Below are 16,885 nucleotides of genomic sequence, written 5' to 3'. Positions count from 1 at the left end.
TATCTATGGACGTTTATCCAAACTTTCTAGAAAACATTATAGATGACATATGAACATGGACAACACAAAACACTTAGACTTAAGAAAAGATCAAACCGGCCTCACCAGCAGCTTGTGTACAGAACTCCACAGCAGCCTCCTTCTTCTCCCTCTGTTCCATGAGCAGTTGCCATGGTACCTGGTGTGGCCGGGCCACCACCCTCACCTTGTATACCGTCATGGCCTTGAGGTTAACAAAGCGCAGCCTATACCTCCCCGGCTTCACCACTGCATGCTCCGCCCCGTCCAGGAACACTGTGTGCCCATAGTTACTGTTGCTGGGCAACCATGAGAGCTCGGCTGAGTCACGCAGGATGTCGTCCACCCGCAGTCCATATGGCGCCACCACCACGTTGGCTCCCACCATCAGGGTGCAGCGCAGCTCGTCCGACAGGCCCCTGTCTGTCACACTCTGCACGGACACGCGGTGCGTATACGTGTCCAGATCCAGCTTCTCCAACAGCGACTTGGTCCTGTCGCCGTAGGGCACGCTGGCACGCACCTCACCATCCACCAGCACGTTGTAGCAGCTGATTTTTCCCCATCCCAGGGGCACGATGGGGGGCTCCCAGGCCACAATGACGCTACGGGCCAACTGCTTGATCAGGGTGATCCTCCGGGGGTAAGGCACAATGTCATCGACCAGATCCTCAGGGTCCAGGGGCCCTGTGCCGTTGCTGCAGGGGCCCAGGGGGTTGCTGGAACCCAGTAGCCCATCCCGAGGGGCCCCTCCATCCACCCCCATCAGGCCAAGTGTGATATGGTCCAGAGAGCCCAGGTCCTCCTCTCCGTCCCCTAGTTGGATGGATGGTTTCTCCTTGTCTTGGACAAACTCCACAAAGTTGGACGGGACCAGCCCTCTCTGGCCGTCCAGCAGCTCACCTGGAGCACACAGAGACAGACAGAGAGAGATGCTTACTTTATTATCAACAAAATATAAACCCACAACCATCTCTCTTCTGCAAATTCCTCTACAAATCTTGTCTCCAAACACGTTATTCCAAACAATTCCATGAAAAAAGACCTTTAGAATTTATAAAGGAATTAATATTTATATGGAAATGTGGTATGTAAAGAAGGGATCAAACGAGTTCAGCAGAATATGGATATTTCTATTGGGAGTAACATGTAGTATCACCCACGATTTTTTGGCTATGAAGATTTAATTGAGCGATTATTCAGTCAGACACAGTAACACCTTCCAGGAACCCTGTTCTGTTCTGACACACAGTAGCCTGATGATAGATACCATTCACACACGGCCATCTCAGGGGGAATCTATGGCACGCTCAAGCCTTTAATGATGCCTGCTGCAAATGTTAACATCAGCTAAAAATAGACCATCTCATCAGTGAAAAAAGAGAAAGAAAAATAATAACGAGAGCCCTCGTGACTCAATGCAAGTGTGATCTGTGTTTTGAGCACTATTTTCCCAGGACAACATGACCCTGTGGTGCTCGTCCTCATGGTAGGGACTGTTCTCTCAGTTCTGACAGAGAAGAAAGGATAGGGCCATGATGCCATCATCACTTTCTCCAGGAAGTACGGGGGGGTTAAAAACCTATTCCTGCACAGTGGATGGAACAAAGGGTGTGTCTGAAATGGCACCCAATTCACTATAGTGACTTAGTGACCACCAACCTATTTCTCTCATCAGTACTGTACTTGCTTTTCAAAGAGATCCTGACTGTCCTCTCCCTCTCTATCTCATCCTTCCAGTCAGTACAGTAGTGAGGCTGGGAGGCCCTAGCTCTCTGTCTGCAGAGGGATATGTCTGTGATTAATCAGAGCCTTGCTGGATTAGCCGTCGAGCTACATGGCTCAGGCTGCATCTTGACAACAGCTTGGTCTGAGCACCAGCATCCCTGTGGTAAATACAAACCACTTCCTCCTCCATGCAGCCAGCCAGGCAGGCAGTAGCTAGACTAAATCTAGGCATTCTCACCCACCACCACCAACACCACCGCCCATGGCTGCAAGTGATGACTCACCAGAGCTGCTGATGCAGGCTGAAGTCTGGGCCAGGGATGCTAGGGGGATTAGCGTAGCCATGGATGAAAAAGCCTTCATAAGTCTAATGAGATTAGATATGACGCGGGCCCTGTTGATACTGATGCCAGTGGTGAAGTGTGTGTGTGGAATGTGTGTAGTAGTACATTTACATTTGAGCCATTTAGCAGATGCTCTTATCCAGAGCGACTTAGTCAGTGCATTCATCTTAAGATAGCTAGGTGAGACAAACACATATCACAGTTGGAGTAAGTACATTTTTCCTCAACGAAGAAGTTAGCAGCAAAGTCAAAGTAGTAGCCCTGGATTCACTCTCACCTTGGTAGAAACCGTCGTCGTCCATGGTGCCGTACACGTACAGGTACTTCCCAGCCACCAGGGGGAGCTCTGCCTCTGGGTGCTCGTTTGGCCCATCGTAAGGGTTGTAACTACACAACAAGAGAGAGGAGGGGGAGTTCAACATATTGATGTGCTCCTGACCACAAGATATACTACAATATTTCTATGGAGAAAAGAGTGCTTCCGATCTGCAGGTTGATGTACTTGGTGATCTAACTCTGGTCCAGGGTGTAACGTGCGGCTTGCTCACACTGACATAACGCCCTGGACCAGAGCCCTATCTGATCCAGCTGTCCCAGGTGTTGTGTGACAGATTGAACAGTCCCACCTGTAGCGGGCGGTGCAGAGACGGACCGTGCCAGTGTAGCGAGGCTTGGACCGGGGCGCAGGGCTGACCTCATCCTCCATCTGCAGGAACACAGGGGCAGAGGAGCAATCCTAGAGTTGCATCTAAATACTTCCACCCTTAACTTCTCTAGGGTAGGGGGCAGCATTTGAAATGTTGGATGAAAAGCGTGGCCAAATTAAACTGCCTTCTACTCAGGCCCAGAAGATAGGATATGCATTAGTAGATTTGGATAGAAAACACTCTAACGTTTCCAAAACTGTTAAAATAGTGTCTGTGAGTATAGCAGAACTGATTTGGCAGGCGAAAACCTGAGAAAAATCCTTTCAGGATGTAGGATTTTTTGTTTGTTTGTAGTTTTCTATTCAATGCAATTACAGTATCCATTGACTTAGGACTCATATTGCAGTTCCTATGCCTTCCACTAGATGTCAACGGTCTTTAGAAATTGTTTCAGGCTTCTATTCTGAAAAATGAGGGAGTAAGAGCAGTCTGAATGAATTGACCCTGCTGTGTCACAGAGCTTCTTTATGTGTGCAACTGAGAGAGTGACTTTCTTGTTAACCTGTTGGATCTCTAGGGACTTTTCCATTTGATTGAGGGGAGAAACCATGCTTCCAAGAACGATATATCAATGAAGAGATATGTGAAAAACACCTTGAGGATTGATTCTAAACAACGTTTGCCATGTTTTCAGTCGATATTATGGAGTTAATTTGGAAAAAAGTTCGCGTTTTGAGGACTGAATTTTCAGTTTTTTTTGGTAGCCAAATGTGATGTATAAAATGGAGCTATTTCTAATACGCAAAGAATCTTTTTGGAAAAACTGAGCATCTGCTATCTAACTGAGAGTATCCTCATTGAAAACATCAGAAGTTCTTCAAAGGTAAATTATTTTATTTGAAGGCTTTTATGTTTTTGTTGAAATGTTGCGTGCTGGATGCTAACGCTAATGCTAACGCTAAATGCTACGCTAGCTAGCTACTTTTACACAAATTATTGTTTTCCTATGGTTGAGAAGCATATTTTGAAAATCTGAGATGACAGTGTTGTTTACAAAAGGCTAAGCTTGAGAGATGGCATATTTATTTCATTTCATTTGCGATTTTCATGAATAGTTAACGTTGCGTTATGGTAATGAGCTTGAGTCTGTATTCCTGATACCGGATCCGGGATGGGGAGATCAGAGAGGTTAACCTTTTATTTTGACGACGTTATTGTCAGGTTGAAATATTATTGATTATTTAGGCTAAAAACAACCTGAGGATTGATTATGAACATCGTTTGAAATGTTTCTACGAACTTTACGGATATTATTTTTTGTCTGCCTGTTGTGACTGCGTTTGAGCCTGTGGATTACTGAAGAAAACGCGTGAACAAAATGATTTTTGGATATAAAGAGACTTTATCGGACAAAAGGAACATTTATTGAATAAATTAATGTCTTCTGAGTGCAACCATATGAAGATCATCAAAGGTAAGTGATTCATTTTATCTCTATTTCTGACTTGTGTAACTTCTACTTGGCTGGTTACTGTTTGTAATGATTTGTCTGCTGGGCTATGTTCTCAAATAATCGTAAGGTATGCTTTCGCCGTAAAGCATCTTACACCGTGGTTGGATTCACAAGAAGTTAATCTTTAAACCTATGTAAAATAGTTGTATATTTTATGAATTATTATAATGAGTATTTCTGTATTTGAATTTGACGCTCTGCAATCTCACTGGATGTTGGCCAGGTGGGACGGTAGAGAGGTTAAACTCTCTAGTTCTACTTCTCTGACAGTTGTCACTGGAGAGTCATGTTTCTGTCCAGTGCTAAACCCATAGGTTTTACGCTATAGCTCAGCTGACTGCTGTCATGTGCTATTATACAGCTGTTCCATGAATAGCCCATCTCTTGGTAAGAGCAGAGATAAAGCACCCTCATGCTTTTGCCTTGAGACTTTGTCTCTGAATGGGAAGAGAAGAGAGGCGTTACCCACCTCTGAGGGGGTCGCCCGTTGTGGGCTGCTGGGGCAGCTCGTTGTCACGGTGGTGGGATTGACAGATAGCAGCTCTGGCCTGTCTCTGATCTGTAGCGGGCGGAGGAACTTCGATATCAGCGGAGTGTTTGCCGAGCTCTCATTGCCTGGGAAACATTGATTTCCACACCAAATAAAGAGCATCTGTCATTCCTTCTGCTTTCATTCATGGTACAGCTATTGATTTCCTGTTCAGGGGAGTACACAGCAAACACTCTACAGTATATGGCCAGGACCTGGCTGTGCTCTTTCTGCCTGACACATCTGCAATGCATTTCCCTGATGCTTAACACTCTCGAACGACACAGCTGACAGGGACCAGGACACAGCCATCACAGAGTTCTCATCGACACACCCCTACACAACACCAAACCTAGGTAATTTCACATTTTAGACAAAAATATAAAATTATTGGTGGTTGGATTTGTTTCATCACACCACCAGATTACAACCATACAGTAGCATTTTCACTGCAGTAAAGTGACAGTATAGGATATCTAGAGCAGTATCTCAGAGCCTTCTAATCTGTGGTATCTGCATTGCTGATTCTGCTGTATGTATTAGCTGGCAGATTACAGTATGTGGGGTTAGAATACTAATGTGTTGGCTCTCATTAGCAGATGTCATATATCAACCCTCTGATCAATGAGCTGTGTTATTGATCATGAATATAGCAGCATTTCGCCCATTTCCACAGTGATCCAGATTTGCCTTGTAGCCTACCGTCGAGATGGGCTGAGAGAGAATCAGGACCTTACTCACACCAGCCAGTTTAGCTGCCAATTTATCTTCTCTATCTGCAAATCTCCCAACGTCACTCCAGCCGGCTTCTAGTAAAAGTCAATGTTTTGATAACTAGATTAAATTACTGTCTTGTTCCATTTTTAATTAATTAATTACCCATGCATAATGTCTGACAGAGCCTCAATTGGAGCACAAACAAGATTGTGTACATAGACTTTCAGAACCGTCCGCTGGTCTTGATTGATGAGATACACAGTTTGAAACAAATGCCAGATATGATGCATGTACTATGACTCTCTAAGGCTAGGCTCTTTTCTGCTTCATATCTATGTCTTCTGACTGCACAATGCTCTTACAGAGGGCAGGGTTGGGAGCTCTCACCTTTCCCTGCCTTCACTGCCAGTCCGTTGAGGATTTGGGAGAGTTTATTTTCCAGGGAAAGGGGAGTTTTTTGTTTGGAGAAAGAATCAGTGCTGAAGATGTCCACAGTATCCGCCTCCAGACGGAAATCTTCCAGGCTCTTGGACAAATGGCCAAACTGTTTAGTCTGTGACCTGCATTTCTGCTCCAGGTCGCGAACCTTGTCCTTCCGTGGACAATGATGTGATATAGAGGGGAGGAGAGAGAGAGACGGAATCAATCAATGGAAGGAATGTTTCTGTGTTCCTATGTAGCAAATCTTTAGAAGGGGATAGATACACTGTATTACATTTATATTTTAGTCATTTATCAGACGCTCTTATCCAGAGCAACTTACATACATTTTCATACTGGTCCCCCGTAGGAATCAAACCCACAACCCTGGCGTTGCAAGCGCCATGCTCTACCAACTGAGCCACAAGGGATCTATTACAAAGCAATGCATGTTTTATGTTAATAAAATGTACATAATATACCTCTACATGACTATGAGTTCAACTAATCAATGGCTTAAATCCTTATCTGGTGCTGCAGATCGCAAGCCGAACCAATTACCGCACGGGATCCCAAAAGAGCCATTTCATATCAACAACACTGCCTGCCAAGTAATCAATGTACAGTATATGGAAGAGGCTGTGTAACACTGATACACTTTGATAACCAAAGCCAAGCACTGTGAAGAGGCTTATAAAAGTATGTACATTAAAGACATTATCTAAGCAGCTCTGAGACAATGATTAGAGCCTTGAGTTAACAACCGTTGGGTTTTCTCTGAAAGCTAGAAGGCTCAAACCCCATGGCTTGCTGGGTAAGAGATAAGACAAGCCAGGGTCCTAGCCAAGGGGAAAGTTGGTTTTACCCAGCAATAAAACTAGATGTTTCAGAGTCAGAACACTGGGCTGCAAGATGGGCTGAGATACAACAACTGAGGATGAATGAACAGCCATCGTTTTCAAACGGAAACAAGGAAATCAAATGTGTTTAGATGTTCCAGAACATCTGGAAGGTGTTCAAAATGGCACTCTATTCCCTATATAGTGCACTACTACCATACAGTGCACTACCTCTGACCAGAGCCCTAAAGGTCCTGGTCATAAGTAGTGCACTATATAGGGAATAGGGTGCCATTTGGGACACAATTTTGGACTGCAGTACAGAGGAGGCAGAAGAGGATCTATAGTGTGATCCAGTACCAACACAGGCTCTGTTCAACTAATATAATTCAATCTAGTTCAATATTAGCATATGTATAATTGCCTAATTACCATAACATATGCACTGATGTGAATTAGAGCCCAAGTGATTCACTGAGACTTTTGAAAGGCTATAGGACGGAAATGACCATGGAGATGATGAACACTGTGTAACTAGATGTTTCAGGGTGGGAAACATAATTATCTGCATTCTGTCCAAATGGTTCTGTTCAGACACAGAAGAAACACATAGAAACACACAATGACATTGAATAAATATGAAAGAAAACAAACACCCAAATCAAGCTGTTACACCGTATGCAATCAATGCATATGTAATACAGTAATCCATGCAAAATCATGTCAATTAATTAGAAAAGAGAACCATTACAAAACAAGTAGGTTTGACGAGTCCCCTATGGGGAAGATCATGTACAATGAATATTCTAAAAGAAAACACCCCAAATCATAACCAAGACAGTGCTGAAAACTAGAAATTATGGAAATTAACATTATGTGTAGTTCATCTTAGAGCCATCTCTTCTCTAGGTTAACTAAACACGCTGTTGGAGTTCTCTGTGCACAGCGCCAGTCCTGATGCAGCTCCTCTGCACTGTAGATATTTAATCATCTGGATGGTTGCCCCCTGAACTCCTGTTGATTTTTCTGTAAAAGAGGTTTCTCCAGAGCCATTAGTGCCGTGGCTGGGATAAGAGCTTCTGATCTTAGCCTGAGCAACGGCAGAGTTCAGCGGTCTAACTGAGTCGTAAAAGAAAGAGTTATGGGCAGGTTGAGGTTTTGCGGACCCAACTCTCTGGGTATTCCACGCTCATCAGTGCTTAGCTCTCCACTCAACAAAAGCCTCCAAAAGCAATACAAATACAGTATTGAGTATCACCTGGAATTAACCAGGCTTACCTCAAAACTAGCTTTTCATGAAAAGCAATACGGATTTGGTGCATTTAAAACAAGGTATTTTTCTTATGCATCAATGTGTCTTGAATACACAAACAAAACCACATGTATCAGTCAATTGACAGCCATTTTGAAAACAGCCACAGAAGCCATCCTCACCTTGCCCACTGGACCTCCATGTCCACTTACCTCTAACAGGTGGACCGCTCCCTCGTGCTCTCTCTCAGCTTCAACCTGAGCCTGGAGAACACAAACACAGTTATATAGGACCTGCAGGTGACACAGTGAGCACTGCACATTCTTTCTCTGTCAGTAATACATCAAGCGTACACTTGGCACAGCTCTTGGTACACTGCAGACATAGAAGAGACAGTCTGAGTTGAACAACAACTCAAGAGGAACTGTCAGCACAAGAGCAGACACATGCAGAACCCTCAGTCGTGTCAGCTCTGCACAGCATGAGCAGGAGAAATAGTCTTAAAGAGACAAGTTCACAGTACAAAGGCAATGAATGCCTCACAGCTGTGGGGTATCTGAGGACAGGGGAGACTAGGCGAAATGGAAAGGGTGCTATGACTTCCAATTTAAAAACCTGCAACTAAGGTGCATCGGAAAAGCCTCATAATATCAAGCTGTTTCATCCAGATTGGCTTTGATATCTAGAAGGACGAAATGCTGTTCTACTCAAGTGATATATCATCTGTGCGATTGGTAATTAAATGGAATCACAGCGCAATAGATTAGGTAAAGGACAAAACAGACAAAGGACGAGGCCTCAAATGAGCACGCTGAGGCAGATGCATACAAACTCGCCGATTGAAACGCAGATAGGCGTGCACACCGACAAACACACACCAATACTCAAAAGCAAACATCCTCATTCAACTCCCAATAACACACACACACACAAACACAATCACACATGCATTCCCTCTCCGTCTCCCTAAAGTGAAGTGCTTGGTTAACTTTAGGCAGTGTCTCTGGGGAGTCTGATCTGTGCTGTGCTGTGCTTGCGGTCTGCACTAATTGCTATGTCTGTCATGGCTCCTCTCTAAACAGAACACACAGGGATTCACACAGCGCTCTAGGAGCTCAGATTACTGCTGCCAATGCAGACAGACACACAATCACAGGAGACTACTGATTATATGGCCCCTTTTACATCCCCATCATATTTCATATCCACAGGCTGAGTTGAAAAACAACTCAAGAGGAACTGTCAGTGCTAGAGCAGACACATGCAGAACGCTCACTATGGTAGAATGTTGTTGTTTTTCATGAGTCATGAGTTACAGTGTTTGGGGGAACATTGCATAGTAGTTGCACAATACTAGTCTCTCTAATAAATGCACACATACTTGACCACTGTTATCATGATGCATTGTCTTTAGTGACCACTGTGGTGATGGTTGGAGTAGAGGGCGGAGGCAAGGTGGGGTGTTATGGGCTTACCTTATGCAGAAGGTGGATCTTCTTCTGCTTGGAGGTGAGGGCAGCCAGGGCCTGCTCATGCTCTTCATCTAACTGCTGCCTCCTCTCAGCAGCCTCTTGCATATGCTGGGGAGACCAGGACACAAACAACGCAGTCAATACATGTTGATATGCTGGGGAGACCAGGTCACAACATGGTCAATACATGGTCATAGTGCGGTAACTATGTCTTGAATGGTTACAACACAGTCCAAACACTTTTACAGCACCCATAATACCAGATGAATACATAAAAAGTCAAAGCAACAAGAATGCTGTCGTTTTCCATTCAAAGGGTATGAAGTTTGTCTACCTCTATTGACGCCATATCAAGTCCGACTCACTGATTCTTGTGATCAATCACATACACTGAGTGTACACAATATTAGGAACACCTGCACCTGAGTCTGTCAAGAACTGCAATGCTGCTGGGTTTTTCACGCTCAACAGATTCCTGTATGTATCAAGAATGCTTCACCACCACCCAAAGGACATCCAGCCAACTTGAAACAACTGTGGGAAGCATTGGAGTCCACATGGGCCAGCATCCCTGTGGAATGCTTTCGACAATTTGTAGAGTCCATGCCCCAATGAATTGAGCATGTTCTGAGGGCTAAAGGGGGTGCAACTCAATATTAGGAAACTGTTCCTAACATTTTGTACACTCAGTGTATAGTCACCCACTCCCAAATGAGTAATTATGACTGTATCTCCAGAGTTAAGAGCAGCTGCCACCGGTAGGACTTGGAGTTAGGGACATAAGATGTTTCTTGGAGCTTAAAAACATAAAGCAGCTTATAAACTCTGACATTCATCTTTTTCTCTCTGGGAGAAGGAAAGCTTCTTTCTCCCCAGAGATGCTCAGAGGTGTCCTGAGCAGGCACTGCTTTGCATAATCACAGAGGAGTCTTAAGCTCTGCTGGAGACCCAGGAGACTCCAGTGACCGAGGGACTGTCACTAGGCTCACTCTGTCAGATGTGGTTGTGGTCATTCAAGAGCTCCAAAACGGACTGGCCTGATAGACCTCTGGCTCTCATACACAGGGATCAGACGCTAGCCCACAGCTAACTGATTCTTATAATCGTCATCATCGGTATCGTTATCGTCATCGTCATCATCCTCATACACAGCAACAAAGATGCAACTTCTCAGTTTAAGACTCCACTTATTCAGATTAGCCAACTTTATGGCAATATTATGTCAGTGAATATCTCTCTCTGAAATTCTGAGGTATAGCACAATCTTGGTTACATGGTTATGCAATGGTGAAAAAGTACAAACTATTATCCCTGAAACATTGAGCACACTGGAAACGAAGGAGAGTGCTCCACTTCAGGAAATCTCTCACTCATATTTTTTTCCTTCTCCCTTTTCAGTCTTTCTCTGCTTTCTCCATCCTCATCTCTCTCCATAATATTCTCCAACATGCAATCTCCACATCCGTCCAAATCAATAGGCAATGAGAAAGTATCACACACTTCTTTTATTTTTTAGGAGCAGGAGTCAATTTCCTCAGATGGGTACATTTTTCTCTCAAATATAGCCTTACAAACAGACAATCAATATTGCATGGAGGGAAGCAGTGATTTGCAATGAGAGTATATTTCACACTGCTATGAGACTGCTGCTGATTGCTATTGGCATACAAGAGTCTAATGAAAAAGAGTTTCCTGCAAAACAAATGACAAAACTCACATACTTTTATTGGGAAGTAAGATGTATTCTATAACTCATAGGATAGACTTTGTAGATATATGCAATTGTCCAATCGGGTTTTCAGAAAATATTGATCTAGTGATCTAGCTTCACCTTAACCTAACCAAATCAGATTGCAAAGGTCTTATAGTACCCTATCTCTGACATTTAATTTCTATCTCATGATTGGCTGACAGAGCTTACTGTTGAGTTGAAAAAACAGTAACAGTGAATGTAGGAGAGCTAGGACTGATGGATGGATGGACGGACGGATGGATTCTCACCTTGAGGACCTGCTCGAGGTTCTCCAGTTTGCCTTGGAGCCGTTTCCTCTCCTGTTGGGCTAAGTCTCTCTCCTAACTCACAGCACTGTAGGTGTGTCCGAGCTGCTCATAGTCTGACCTTACCTAGAGAAAAATAAAATAAGACAGAAATCAAGTAAGGGCAAGAGTGAGTCAGGGTGAAGAAATATACACTACAGGGCCAAAAGTATGTGGACACCTCTTCAAATTAGTGGATTCAGCAATTTAAGATTGAGCACACAGCCATGAAATCTCCTTAGGAAAACATTGGCAGTACTAAAGCGCTCATCTTGGCATCATAGAATGCCACCTTTCTAACAAGTAGGTTCATAAGATTTCTGCCCCTCAACTATAAGTGCTTTTATTGTGATGCTGAAATGTCTAGGAGCAACAACGGCTCGTAAACATCGTATGACCTTGGTTGCAACACTCACTACCGAGTTCCAAACTGCCTCTGGAAGCAACTTCAGCACAGGAACTGTTCGTCAAGAGCTTCATGAAATGGGTTTGCATGGCCGTGCAGCCGCACACAAGCCTAAGATCACCATGCGCAATGCCAAGCGTCGGCTGGAGGGGTGTAAATCTCGCTGCCATAGGACTCTGGAGCAGTGGAAACGTGTTCTTTGGAGTGATGAATCACACTTCACCAGCTGGCAGTCCGATGGACATATCTGGGTTTGGCGGATGCCAGGAGAACACTACCAGCCCTAATGCTTAGTGCCAACTGTAAAGTTTGGTGGAATAGGAATAATGGTCTGGAGCTGTTTTTCATGGTTTCATGGTTTCTAGGCTTCTTAGATCCAGTGAAGGGAAATATCAACGCTACAGCATACAATGACATTCTAAATGTAATTAACATGTTAGATATTACTGCACTGTTGGAACTAGAAGAACAAACATTTTGCTACACTCGCATTAAAACTCCTTAAGGAGGCTGTGAATTTTTCAGCTTTTTGTTAAAAATCGCGCAAAATTTCAACGTCCTACTACTCATGCCAGGAATATAGTATACGCATATGATTAGTATGTGTGGATAGAAAACACTCTGAAGTTTCTAAAACTGGTTAAATCATGTCTGTGACTATAACAGAACGTGTGTAGCAGGCAAAATCCCAAGGAAAACTGTTCACAAAAAGAAATCCCTCCGCCAGTCTCTGTATTGTCTATGGCAAGGGAAAATAGATAGCGACCAGTTTACAGTTCCTACAGCTTTCCACACGATGTCGCCAGACTTGGCAATTTGGTTGAAGTTAATCCTTGGTGAAATGAGGAATAGGCACTTCCTGTCGTCGAGTACACCGGAGGAAGTTATGGAAGAGAGAATATGGACCATGATTTCAAGACTTGCTGCTATTGAATACAGATCGCCCCGTGATCAATTTGATCGATTATTAACGTTTACTAATACCTAAAGTTGGATTACAAAAGTAGTTTGAAGTGTTTTGTCAAAGTTTATAGGCAACTTTTTTAATTTGAAAAAATTACGTTGCGTTTTGGAAAGCAGTTTTTTCCTGGATCAGACGGGCTTCATAAATGGACATTTTGGGTATACATGGATGGATTTAATCGAAAAAAAGACCCAATTGTGATGTTTATGGGACATATAGGAGTGCCAACAAAGAAGTTCGTCAAAGGTAATGAATGTTTTATATTTTATTTCTGCGTTTTGTGTAGCGCCGGCTACGCTAATTATTTTGTTTACGTCCCCTTTAGGTATTTCGGGGGGTGGCATGCTATCAGATAATAGCTTCTAAAGCTTTCGCCGAAAAGCATTTTAAAAATCTGACATGTTGGCTAGATTCACAACGAGTGTAGCTTTAATTGAGTACCCTGCATGTGTGTTTTAATTAAAGTTTGAGTTGTATCGAGTATTATTAGTTGTCACTCTGAAATTTCTGCTGATGTTGATCCCTGTACAGGGACAGCAGCCATAAGCATGTGTTTCTGACAAATACAATTTGATTTGATTTCGATGATTCTGTGCTTCCGACTTTGTGGCTCTTGCGGGGCTCTGTGCAGGCTAGTCAAGTTCCTTTCCTGTTTCAGCACGACAATGCCCCTGTGCACAACGCGAGGTCCATACAGAAAGGGTTTGTCAAGATTGCTGTGGAATAACTTGACCGGCCTGCACAGAGCCCTGACCTCAACCCCATTGAACACCTTTGGGATGAATTTTAACACCGACTGCGAACCGGGCCTAATCGCCCAACATCAGTGCCCGACCTCACTAATGCTCTTCCGGCTGAATGGAATCAAGCCCCGCAGCAATGTTCCAACATCTAGCGGAACGCCTTCCCAGAAGATTGGAGACTGTTATAGCAGCAAAGGTGTGACCAACTCCATATTAATGAACAAGATGTTGGAATGAGAAGTTTCGACAAGCAGGTGTCCACATACTTTTGGCCAGGTAGTGTATATGGAGTGAGTGAGAAGAGAAACATTTATTTTTGTTCTTCCATCAATTTACCTGTCCTTTTTCATTTACAGTGCCTTCAGAAAGTATTCAGACCCCTTGACCTTTTTCCACATGTTGTTAAATTACAGCTTTATTCTGAAATTGATTGAATAAAAAAAACTCCTCAGCAATCTACACACAATACCCCATAATGACAAAGATAAATATGTTTTTAGAAATGTTTGCAAATGTGTTTTAAATAAAAAACAGAAATATCTTACTTACGTAGTAGGTATTCAGACCCTTTGCTATGAGACTTGAAATTGAGCTCAGATGCATTGTGTTTCCATTGTTCATCCTTGAGATGTTTCTACAACTAAATTGGAGTCCACCTGTGGCAAATTCAATTGATTGGATATTATTTGGAAAGGCACACACCTGTCTGTATAAGGTCGAGGCACAGATCTGGGGAAGGGTACCAAAACATTTCTGCAGAATTGAAGGTCCCCAAGAGCACAGTGGCCTCCATCAATCTTAATTTCTTAACATTTGGGGTGTCAGGTAGCCTAGTGGTTAGAGCTTTGGTCTAGTAACTGAAAGGTTGCAAGATCAAATCCCCGAGCTGACAAGATAAACATCTGTCGTTCTGCCCCTGAACAAGGCAGTTAACCCACTGTTCCTAGGCTGTCATTGAAAATAGGAATTTGTTCTTAACTGACTTGCCTAGTTAAATAAAGGTTAAAAAAAATGGAAGAAGATGGGAACCACCAAGACTCTTCCTAGAGCTGGCCACCAAGCCAAACTCAGCAATTGAGGGACAAGGGCCTTGGTCAGGGAGGTGACCAAGAACCTGATAGTCACTCTGATAGAGCTCCAGAGTTCCTCTGTGGAGATGGGAGAACCTTCCAGAAGGACAACCGTCTCTGCAGCACTCCACCAATCAGGCCTTTATGGTAGAGTGGCCAGACGGAAGCCAATCCTTAGTAAAATGGCAAATGACCTTCCGCTTGTAGTTTTCCTAAAGAGTCACAAACCATGAGAAGCAAGATTGAACTCTTTGGCCTGAATGCCAAGAGTCACGTCTGGAGGAAACATGGCACCATCCCTACGGGGAAGCATAGTGGTGGCAGAATCATGCTGTGGGGATGTTTTTTAACTTGCTCCAGAGTGCTCAGGAACTGAGACTGGGGCGAAGGTTCACCTTCCAACAGGGCAATGACCCTAAGCACACAGCCAAGACAACGCTGGAGTGGCTTCGGGACAAATGTCTGAATGCCCTTGAGTGGCCCAGACTGAGCCTGAACTTGAACCCAATCGAACATCTCTGGGGAGACCTGATAATACCTGTGTAGCAACGCTCCCCATCCAACCTGACAGAGCTTGAGAGGATCTGTAGAGAATAATGGAAAAATCCGTATAGACCAAGCTTGTAGCGTCATACCCAAGAAGCCTCGAGGCTGTAATCGCTGCCAAAGGTGCTTCAACAAAGTACTGAGTAAAGGGTCTAAATACTTATGTAAATGTTATATTTCCCAGGGGGGAATATAACATTTAATATAATTGGATATAATTGGATCAGCTCGTTCGGATCAGCTCGTTCAAGGTAACTTGTGAACCCCATGAAATCGTACCGCACCAGTTATTCACAATGTTGTACTTGTTTTCTGAAACAAATTTTTTCAGCCATACCCTCAAATGAAATAATCCATGATCATTTTGGGTTGTGGGTAAAGATTGCGACAAGATCCTCTGTTCTGATATAAAATTGAATCTATTATATATCTCCCCATAATTCCAGTATTCTGACAACTGCACCTAGATGTGATACAATCATTTCTCTACACAGGGGTCAGTTAATGTTCATCTGGGGATCATGAGGGGATCGACCATGAAGAGAAAATGATAACGACAAACACCCGACTAATTGGCTTAAATCACCCACAGCAACGAGTCCCTCGCCTTCCCTCCCATCAACCAGACAGCCCTGGCACATTCCTCTCAGCACTCATTCACTCATATGCCCCCCCCCGCCCTCTCTGATATTGGAAGGCCGCTCTGCTCGCATCTCCCATCGATCTTACGTCATCTGCTTTGAGAAATCGCCCCTCTGATGCGAGGGGTAGACAGAGGCGCCTTTCTCTCTCCCATGTTATTTACTGAGTCTCCACAATCTTATTCACACCCAGAAGGCGAGAGGCGAGCACCTCGGCTAGCGCCCGGCGCTACGCTAACTCTTCCTTTCATCACTGACTCTGATGCTAATGCTAACCATGTCCTCTCAGGTAGTAGCGTCAAACCCAGGCTCAGGTACCTGGGCACGGCACTACTCTGCCCCCCCTCTATTTCATTTCAAAGTCTGACAGATGGCTCCTTTCTGTTGGCCGTGGCATGCGGGCGGAATACGTGAGGAGCCGGATAGGGGATTAGGATGGAGCAAAGTGCCAAGCTGTTCTGTTCTCTGGACACGTGTCAAAGCTGGCCCCGTGAAAGTGACACCATTAGCGCTAGCCGCCCCCCCCCCCTGCCACAGACAGTCACTCACTCACACTCCCAGTCTGTGTGTGTGTTTGTGTGTGTGTGCGCGCGTCCGTCTGCGTCTGGGGGCCTGCTGGATAGGGTTGAGATAGATTTACACACACAGAGGCTGGGAAGTGATGCTGTGATGTTTGTGTCATTTTGGTGTCTTGGTTTTGTTTCCCAGATAACAGTGTTTAGAGAGTAGTAAAGCCTTTAGTGTGGGCATTGACATTATGACTGGCCTATGTGCTATGAGCATGGCCTCTCCACCTCCATTGGGAACGCACTTCAACTCCAAAACTCTACAACGTCCATATGGTAGCCTGTCTGTTATCACTGTCTAGCACATTCTGTTACATCTAACAAATGTCCCAGCATCCATGATACACAATACACTCCTCATCTAATGTATACAATTCCACTTAACCGCAACAAGCATCATCTCCTTATGGAGACAGAGTGAAATTGTGCAAGG

The 16,885-nt window shown here is 44.1% G+C and overlaps 1 protein-coding gene across 1 annotated transcript in view; it reads right to left on the bottom strand.

The window, feature by feature from the left end:
• LOC139408598 (RIMS-binding protein 2-like) overlaps positions 1-16,885 on the bottom strand; it is an 83,139-nt gene that overhangs the window by 12,875 nt on the left and 53,379 nt on the right. Inside the window, exons 3-10 of the mRNA XM_071152668.1 lie at positions 11,481-11,603; positions 9,483-9,587; positions 8,220-8,270; positions 5,884-6,088; positions 4,720-4,865; positions 2,717-2,796; positions 2,368-2,477; positions 106-921 (exon numbers count right to left, since the gene is read on the bottom strand). Coding sequence (XP_071008769.1) covers positions 106-921; positions 2,368-2,477; positions 2,717-2,796; positions 4,720-4,865; positions 5,884-6,088; positions 8,220-8,270; positions 9,483-9,584 — 1,510 coding nt within the window. The 5' untranslated portion in view covers positions 9,585-9,587; positions 11,481-11,603. The remainder of the gene's footprint in view (positions 1-105; positions 922-2,367; positions 2,478-2,716; positions 2,797-4,719; positions 4,866-5,883; positions 6,089-8,219; positions 8,271-9,482; positions 9,588-11,480; positions 11,604-16,885) is intronic.

Source organism: Oncorhynchus clarkii, chromosome 5, assembly GCF_045791955.1.
Source record: "Oncorhynchus clarkii lewisi isolate Uvic-CL-2024 chromosome 5, UVic_Ocla_1.0, whole genome shotgun sequence".
In the NCBI taxonomy this organism is placed as follows: domain Eukaryota; kingdom Metazoa; phylum Chordata; class Actinopteri; order Salmoniformes; family Salmonidae; genus Oncorhynchus; species Oncorhynchus clarkii.
The sequence above is the reverse complement of the archived record's forward strand: the minus strand, read 5'-3'. Positions and strand labels throughout refer to the sequence as shown.